General features: G+C 31.6%; 1 protein-coding gene and 1 long non-coding RNA gene across 3 annotated transcripts in view; one reads left to right on the forward strand and one right to left on the reverse strand.

Moving 5' to 3' along the window:
- Positions 1 to 4226, forward strand: part of LOC107624973 — a 21184-nt gene extending 16958 nt beyond the window's left edge. The window contains exons 7-10 of one of the 2 annotated variants that reach the window (XM_016327473.2): positions 445 to 1497; positions 1923 to 3225; positions 3478 to 3596; positions 3807 to 4226. In XM_016327473.2, coding sequence (XP_016182959.1) covers positions 445 to 1497; positions 1923 to 3194 — 2325 coding nt within the window. In that variant the 3' untranslated portion in view covers positions 3195 to 3225; positions 3478 to 3596; positions 3807 to 4226. Of the gene's footprint in view, positions 1 to 441; positions 1498 to 1922; positions 3226 to 3477; positions 3597 to 3806 lie in introns of both variants that reach the window. The other variant, XM_021115422.1, reaches the window with a different exon arrangement.
- LOC110268705 lies at positions 8023 to 8800 on the reverse strand. Its single transcript, XR_002357077.1, has 2 exons — positions 8488 to 8800; positions 8023 to 8401 (listed from the first exon to the last, which is right to left on the reverse strand). It is a non-coding gene; the product is annotated as an uncharacterized LOC110268705 (long non-coding RNA).

The following is a 9843-nucleotide window of genomic DNA, read 5'->3' on the forward strand; positions in this document are numbered from 1 at the left end:
TTATAATATAAATTAATATAAGTGGCTATAAATGTCTCCAAAATTACGTTAAACATGCTAAGATCTTAGTACAAAATTCACCAGTTAAGAAATTGATCATATATCCTTTTAATATATATTGATATAAATCTTAGAAATGAAATGAAAATGGGAAATATATTATTTTTTTGTTAGTATTGTTTTATGGTCACGCCAAAAGAGATATAATTAATTAAAATAATTTTGACAATAAATCAATGTGGAATGCATATAAATAATTTTGTCCATTAAATTTGATAAGATGATTAGTCGTCTTTCCAATTAAAAAACTCAGAATATATCTGTTATTTTTTTGTAATTAATTATATTTACCATTACTGTTATTTCTGATAGAAAATTTGAAATGTTTAAAGTTCTAATTAATCTTTTTTATTATATCTATTTTCCCGACATAACAAAATTCAGAGAAGTCTTGATCTTGGCTATCACCCAGAGCTAAAAGATTTATGGCTTGATAAAGTACATATCCCAGCTGAGGCCTTCTCCTCTGGTTTCAATTTGGAAAGTTTGATGGTGAAAGGGTGTGATGAATTCTTTACAACCGCAATACTACCTTCTCATTTACTTCCTTTCCTCCGTCGATTACAAGAGTTGGTGGTGCGGGGATGCAATTCTGCTGAGGCCATATTTGAAGTCAAAGATACACCAACAAATATTGTTATTCCTTTGAAGAAATTGACTTTGGAGAAACTTCCAAATCTGAGGCATATTTGGAACAAGGATTCTGAAGGAAAGCTCAGTCTTCCCAAACTGGAGGAGGTTATTGTTGATGAATGTGCAAACATAAAATCGGTGTGTCCAGAATCAGTTGACAAGGGTAACATACAAAGGTTAAAAGTGAAACAGGTTAGCATCTTCTCCACGCTATCTTGTCTGAAGCTGTGGAATTTGCCAAATTTCGAGTGTCCATTACTACTATCGCATTTGCTACCTTCCCTTCATAAATTAAAAGAGTTGGTGGTTGGAAAATGTGGTTCCTTGAAGACTATATTTGATGTGAAAGATGCACCAACAAATGAAGAGGATACAAACATGATTACTGATATTCCTTTGAAGAAATTGACTTTGGAGCATCTACCAACTCTAAGCCATATTTGGAACAAGGATCCTAAAGGAAGTAGTCTCAGCTTTCTATGTCTGGAAGAAGTGGTTGTGAATGGATGTAAATGCCTCACAAGCTTGTTCCCAGCATCAGTGGCCATGTCTAACATAAAAAAGTTAGATGTGAGAAACTGCGAGGAATTGGTTGAAATTGTTACAAAAGATGAAATAGACAATGAAAAAACTACAAATAAGGAGCTTATTGTGTTCCCTAAGCTAACATTATTGACTCTGCATAATTTACCAAATCTTACATGCATTTATGTTGGAATGCAAATTTCAAATTTGCCCGAGTTAATAGAATTTGATGTTTCTCATTGTAACCTGATAAAAAAATTCGCAGATTCCGCTCCAAAGGTATGAAAGCTCTTGTCTTAAAAGTATTCATAACTTTTTAGTCTTGTTAATTTTATATATGGTATACTTATTTCTCCATAAAATATGCATTTTTGAGGAGCCTTCACTTTATTTATCATAATAAGCAGCTCATTCATATTTTATTTCTTCATATAGCTATAGTGTATCAATTCAAACACTTTAGATAATGGAATTCTTGTACATTCATAACGAACCTAATGCATGCAGTATCTAATGTGAGAAGCTTGCCACCTTTAGAAAATATGACCATTGTTACATGAATGAAGCACATCTAAGATAGCTATATATATGCATTGTTATTAAATTTAAAAATTGCATTGTTACATTAATGAAGGTAAATTATGTTGTCATGTGATGATGATCGTGTGTTGTCCTTCTTATTAAGTTTGAATCCAATGGAGCAGGTTGTTACCCCTCACTTAGAGGGGCTGTCAATAGACAAGGAAGGTGTGATGATGCTTGAGAAAGGACTACTTCATTTGGACCTCCAAAACATAAAATATCTGACATTGCAAGGCTTTAATGATATTCATGACTCAGATGCCGCATCTGTCTTTGATTTCTTTCCAAAGGTTCCACTTCCCAATCTTCTGATGCTTGTGGTGGTCGACAGTGCTTTCAAAGAGATATTCCCCTCAAAAATGCCTGAGATACTTCATTCACAGCTGCTTGTTCGAGCATTGGAACTGAGGAATCTGCACAAGCTTGAATCCATTGGGTTACAGCACACCTGGGTGGCCTCCTCTAATCTCGCATCGCTGAAAGTTGAGGGTTGTGCATCTTTGAAGTATTTGTTCACTTCTTCAGCCGCCAAATGTCTTGTTCAACTTCAACAGTTGCAAGTATCCAACTGTGAAGCACTGGAAAGTTTAATGGTGGATTATCAACCACATGATGATGATCATGATGTCATCATATTCAAAAAGCTTAAGAAACTGTCTCTTAGCCAGATACCAAAACTTGAGAGCTTCTACAAAGGAAAGTCAACTTTGAATTTTCCATCTCTGAAGGAAGTCGAGGTTACTGAATGCAACAGATTGGAGTATCTGTTCACATTCTCAACTGCCAAATGCTTGCAAAGTTTGCATGAGATGAAGATTTCCAAATGTGAGTCATTGGAAACATTAGTATTGGCAACACAAGAAGTGGACAAATCACATGAAGATCTCATCACATTCTCAGATCTTGAGAATCTGTCTTTTAGCCAGTTACCAAAACTTGAGAGCTTCTACAAAGGAAACTCAACTTTGAATTTTCCATCTCTGAAGGAAGTCGAGGTTACTGAATGCAACAGATTGGAGTACATGTTCACATTCTCAACTGCCAAAAGCTTGCATAAATTGTGGTACATGAAGATTTCCAAATGTGAGTCATTGAAAACAGTAGTATTAGCAGAGGCGGACGAGCCACATGAGCTCACATTCTCAAAACTCTGGAAGCTGTCTCTGAGCGAATCACCAAAACTTGGAAGCTTTTTCACGGGAAAGTCAACTCTGAAATTCCAAGCATACTTGTACATTGAGATCAGTCAATGCAAGATCATGAAAACTTTCTCACATGGTGATGTGGAAGCACCTAAATTACAGATGGTGAAGATAGATGGAGCGAGTTGCTGGATAGATAATGTAAATGCTGCAGTCAGCCAACAATTTGAGAAACGATCTAAGCAGCATTGATGAGTTAATTAGTACAATTATAATTTAACATGTAAGTTAGTTCCTCTATCTGCTAAATTTGCATCATCTTTTACTTTTCATGTTACGCAATGCACCAAAACAATGGAAAAAGTTTTTGTTTGGAATGTCATTTGATTTGCTCCCTCCATATTCGGTTATATTAATTTTTGATATTGCTCATTTTATTATCCAATTCTTGTCCTTTGTGAGAATTTAATAAATTAAAGAACGGTATAGTTAATGTAACTTGAGTTAACTAGCTCTTGTATATAAATGCTTGCAGGAAATTTGTTGCTTGCTAAGGGAAGCTTATTTTCAATGCATTTGTTACCACTTACCAGTTAGCCTTGCAAAACTAGTAGTCTAATCAAGGAGCAATGGACAAATAAATAAGGATGGTTGGTAAGTTTTTTATTTTATTTTGAGAAAATAAATAAAATGATGCTGTTACATATTTCTTTTTGCTACAGGAAAGTTTTACTCTAATAAGTTTGGGTAACATTGTAACAATCATTCAACTCAAATTTTGAAGAGTTTGTTTTTTTCAACCTATAATTTTTTTAACTTCAACCAATATCTAACACAATTGTTTTATGAACTTCTATTTTTAAGGTTCTATGGGACACCAATTGCAGCAATTAAGAGGATATAAGTGGATCCCATCATGGCAACAAATATTTATTTCTGTTTGAGTAGTGTGGTGTGGTGTGCATGATATGAATAAGTTCCCTGTATCACTATGCAGGAAGAAGTGTGTGATTGCCTTTTAAGTGGCATAGTTATAAACTAAGTGTGTTTTATCAATAAAATTATATCTTGTATTTTATACAAGATATAATGTGTGTATGCTTTGTAATTTATTGAGAACACTAGTTTATTTTTATGTATGATAGTGAATTGTGGGTGGGAGTGGATCCTTTTCCGAAAAAAAACTAGATGCTGTGAAGTGTTGAATCTAACCCTTCATTGTTTTCTCTCTCTTATTTAATTTTGATCCCACTTATAAAATTAAAGGTGAGAGATCACACTTTATTCTCTCAAGTATTTTTTTTTACTAGAGATGATCCATTTCCATTGTGGGTATATCTAAATGAGCACAATAATTATGTGCTTATTGGATATGCCATACTTATATAGACCATTAGATTTTATTAAATAAAAATCAAATGCTAATATGAAAGAAGAGTATTGATGGACTCTAATAAATACAAAATATCCTAATACTAAATAAATACTTTAAATGACAATACTTTAATACATAATATTTTAAATGACAACAAAATCTTTTATTCTTAAATAATTAAATAAAAAACATATAAATACAAAAATATGAGTATTCTTTGTATTTATTTACACAAATCCGCGAAAGCCAAATCTGATTCATGTATCAACCAAAACACGTTTATATGTCAGGTAAGTTCGAACTGCATTTACATATAACACAATTGCACACTCATACTAATTCGAATCAACCTGATTCGAATTACACCCATGCACGCGTTTTCAAGTAATTCGAATTGGATTGATTCGAATTATTCATGGTATAATTTGAATTATACTGTTAAAAAATTAATAATTTATTAAAAAATTAAAAAAAAAATAATTATTAAAGAATAAAAGATTCTGTTGTCAGTATTGTGTATTAAAGTATTGTCATTTAAAACATTTATTTATGTACTAGAATATTTGATATTTATTAAAGTCCATCAATACTCTTCTTTCATATTAGCCTTTAATTTTTATCTAATAAAATCTAATGATTTATATAAATGTGACGCATCCAATAAGCACAAAATTATTGTGCTTATTTTAGATTACTCTTGTAATAATTTGATACGATTGAAGAACTGTGGTTTATATTAAAGTCGTAAAAAGAGAATGCTCTGAAAATAAAGCTGAGAATGATACGTAGATATATTTTTACATAAGATCGTTTTCATGCATTAAGTTGATCCTATCTTTCAATAAAAATTTAACACGTGTATCCCTTTTTTGCACAAAATGTGCTTCTGTAATAACGATGTATATTTTTTATTTTTAAAAAATGTGATTGTTAGATAAGATCTGATGTATTAGTTACGAGTATAGAGATAATAAGTATCTTGGTAATCTATTTCAATATAATTATTAGAGCATGCATGATATCGTGATTTTAAATTAATAAAAAAATGTGAAATATAGTTTTTGCGCCTATATTTTTTTTAGTTTAAAAAATATAATATTTATTTTGTTTTACTTTTTCTCTAATTTTTTTTATAATTGATTCAAGACTCTCAATCTTACTTAGAGAAAAATAAGCAACGAGTACGTACAAACTACCATAAAAATCTATTTCCAACTTGAATCACAGGCAAAATATAGTAACTCCTAATACTAAAGCTAAAACTTGGATAATAGTTTTTCAAAACAACACTATCTAAATAGCTTAGCTAAGAAGACAACCAAATATCAAACACCCAACTCTCTCAAACATATTAACAACATCCAAGAAACACACCATAATCTTCTATTACCATCACTCGAATATACTGTCCGCTAAGTTTGGACACTTTTCTTTGCTACTATGGATTAAGAATTTTTACACACAACATTATACAACCCACTCTTCTATACTCTCCAAAATTCAACCACAAAGAAAACAAGATCATTGCAATAAGTTAGTATCATCAACCTGACTAAAACTAGTTCTTTTTCTTCCTCTGAACCTTAGCTTGTTTTTATGCTGACTTTCTCTAGAGCTTTTCTTTCACTTATAATTGTCCTCCGAAATTGTTCTAAAATTGCATTCCCATCACTACAATACATCATAAGTTGGGTCCAATCCTCTAAGTGTTGATTGTTTTTCCTGCTATGTCTTCTATATAACTGTTATTTTTATTCTCATGCCCATAATCTACTTCGTTCTTTAGACTTTTCAAATTTTCTCTAACTCTTTCCTAGTTAGTTTTTTTGCTTTTGTGACTATCTTTTTTTTATTCTTACGTCACTACTAAAAATAGGTTATTAGCTACGGATTTTTCTGCAAATTTTTATCGAAATTAGCAAATAATTTTGTTTGCTGCGATTTTTACTGCAAAATTTGCAGCATATGAGCTCACGGATAACTATTGCTGCGAATTTTTAAATTTGCAGGTAACTTATCTGCGAATTTTGTCGCGAAAAATCTATAAAATTCGCAAATAATTTCATGATAAATTAGACAATTTGTTGAATTTCATTTTAAATTTAACTTCAAATCTTTCATGTGTACCAAATTCGTAACAAAATTCATAGGTTCATGTGGCAACAACTTTCACAAATAATACATCCACAGCAAAATTCATAATTAATTTTTGCAATAAACTCTGCAGGTAACAAAATTTGCAACAAAAATCACCACTCACCTTTGTAAAAAATTTTGCAAATAATCAATTTGCGACAAAATTCGTAGCTAATCTTTACAGCAAACTCCACAAGTAACAAAATTCACAGCAAAAATCATAGCTAAATTTGTTCTGTTTTTTGTTTATTTTATTTTTATCTTACATATATTTTTCTAATTTGTCCCCTTTTCTCTCTCCTTTGTTGCTAATTCTTTTTATGTGGATCTTTCTTCCCTTTTGTCTTGCCTGTTCAAGCTAAGATTGAGCCACTGTCTTTTTAATAGTGTCTACGAAGCCAGGTGGATATAGAGGTGTTGAGATCAACTTGTTATCCTTCTCTCTTCTTGTGCCAATTTTCTTGTTCTATCACGCACACCATCTGTTTCATAACATGTGCCTCCTTGTAAGTCCAATTGGGTTTCTTGAATCACTTCTTTAGTGTTCCTAACTATATTATCTTAAAAATATATATAGGTCAATTTGAATTTTCAGAGAGGTTTAAGTTCTCCATGTATTGTACATCTAAGAACTTCTCTCCATCTTCCTGAGTCTCCACTTCTCTGTGGAGTAGTATTTAGCTAGATATCATTTATTGTCTCCACATTTCATTGGTTTTTTGGGAATCTTCTCTTCATCCTACACGTCATACTCTTTTACTCGTGGTTTTGTATGTGTTCTTTTGTATTTCTTGACCTTTCAAAATCATTTCTAACTTCTTCATTGACCATTCTCAAATCAGCTATGACATTTTTATCCAACCATGTTTCCCTCACATAAATATCAAACTTTTCTCCATTTAGATCCATCTGAATCCTGTCATTGATTATTGGCACCCAAGTAGTGTCCATCGTCATTTTGACTGAGTCGAAATTTCTTCTTTGAATCAAGCTTTTATCCACTCTTAAAACGGTTCCCCATATATACCACCGCTATGATAAGAAAGTGTTCTTCATTCTATGCATGTAGAGGCATGCCAAAAATTTCAATCTAAACTTTTCTTATCCTGTATGTTTCTCCTGCAATCCATCTCCTTATCTCTCCAAAATAATTTAGTAAAAATGATGATTGCAGAACTTCAATCATATTCCCTATCATGTCAAAAGTTAAGATAATATTGCGTTTTTGGTCGTAACCTCTTCTCACTGTCATTCACCTCCCATCTTTGGTTTTCTCTCATCATAATATTTCCACAAGTGAACCAAAAGCTTTGTAATAATCTAACATACAGGTTGTAAATATGGAGTTCGAATTGCTCACCAACATAGAAGGACCCAGAGGAGACGCAAGTTTGTAGGGATAGTGCACAGGCGCGGCAGAAAAAATTAAAGCGTCAAAAATAATTTTAAATTTTCTCAGAAAATTTTTTGCCCAAAAAATCATAATTATAATTAACTAAATGAATCAGGAGTTCGTATACAAATACCCTGACTTGATTACTAAATTCACCTTATAATAGATTTTCTTAATCGAAAAATAATATTATGCCAAAATATAGTGGAGAATTCCTAAGCATCATCAACATCAGCAAAAATGAAGATGGTTGCAAAGCGGCAAATTCAAAGTCACGAGACATGAAGATTTTGAATTTCAACTTGCAATGTTCTAAGTTTTTTTTCAACATTGGATAGTTCCTCTTGAATCTCTAGAAGCATGTTAAGTCTATTCTGTGCTTGATCTTGGTAAGGCTTACCAAGGATTTTCACATAATTGTTCAAATTTTCCATGGCTTCATCGAAATCTTTCTTCATGGCCTCTTCAAGCTCAGATGACAACTTCTCTGCTGTTGCTTTCACTTTATCTATCACACTCTGTCTGCGCCTTGGGAAATTTGATATAGCAACATACCTGACAAAAATATATGTCAACCAAATTTCAGCAACAAGTCATCAGCATGATCATAAATTAAACCAATTAAATCCTTAGTCACATACCAATCTACATTTATTTATAAAATATGAATCTAAAGGGGCGTATTCTTTAGGTTACATGATAACAACTCTTTCCGTAAAAGTGCAATATGTTTCTTTAAAGATTTAAGATTTTGAAATATAATCTTGAGCAACAAGAAAGGAAGCCAAATTATAAGTAAAAATTAGAAAATCATAATAGCCGCCAGCAGAACAAATGGCAAGAGCAAGAAGATGTTCCAGTGTTGTTGGTAATACAGATGTCAGTAGCGAAGCAGATAGACCAGCCACACCCACTCCACCAAAAGTCGATAAAAACTAAAATTTAAAAAATTTCAGATATATTGACATTATAACAACTATAATTTTAAGTAACATAAAAATAAATAAATAAATAATGATGTCAAACCTCAATATACAAAAGGAAAACGATAATGAGAACATTTACTACTGAAGAATTAGTGCAGAGGTTGCAAGGGTCAACAACAAAGGGCAGCCTAATACTCAAGTTTGCTGAGAGTAGCTTATTTGCGATGCATTTCTAACCAGTTAGCCTTGCAAAACTAGTAGTCTAATCAAGGACTGTTGGTGAGGTTTTTTTATTTTTTATTTTTGAAAAAATAAATAAAATTGGAAACGGTTATGGTTTCATTGTGATTTTGTATGGATATAATCTCATAATTATGACAACCAGAGTTATGAAATTAGGCCGCATGTAACAAATTAGCTAAAAAAACATACTAGTTAATTTAATACAGTTATATATTTATATTTGATATGGGAAAGTTTTACTTTTAGTTAACAATCATTCAACTCAAATCATATGGAGAGTTTTATTTGCATTTTTCAATCTCAAAACCTTTTTAACTTTAGCCAATATCTAATACAATTGTTTATGAAATTTTAATTTTAAGGTTCTATGGGAGACTAAATGCACCAAGAGGAGATAAGTGGATCGCATCATGGCAACAAATATTCATTTCTCTGAGTGTGGTGTGGCGTGCATAATATGAATAAGTTCATGTATTACTATGTAGGAAGAAGTGTGTGATTGTCTTTTAAGTGGCATAGCTATAAAATAAGTGTATGTGTTTTATGAATAAATTATATCTTGTATTTTTATACAAGATGTAAGATGTCTCTGGTTAAGTTATTGAGAGTACCAGCTTATTTTTGTATATGAAAGTTAATGTATTATCTATGTATTAAAACAGAGCTAAAGATAGTTTTTAGGGGCTGAGATCACATCAGCTTAAGTCTCTCTACCATGATGTTATGTTAGCTTAAATAGTAAAATTACTTTTTAGTTCTTTTATTTTTAATTAAAATACTTCTCAATCCTTTTAATTCTTTTCTTATCTAATGAATTAGTACTATTAG

This window comes from Arachis ipaensis, chromosome B02 (assembly GCF_000816755.2).
Source record: "Arachis ipaensis cultivar K30076 chromosome B02, Araip1.1, whole genome shotgun sequence".
Classification (NCBI taxonomy): domain Eukaryota; kingdom Viridiplantae; phylum Streptophyta; class Magnoliopsida; order Fabales; family Fabaceae; genus Arachis; species Arachis ipaensis.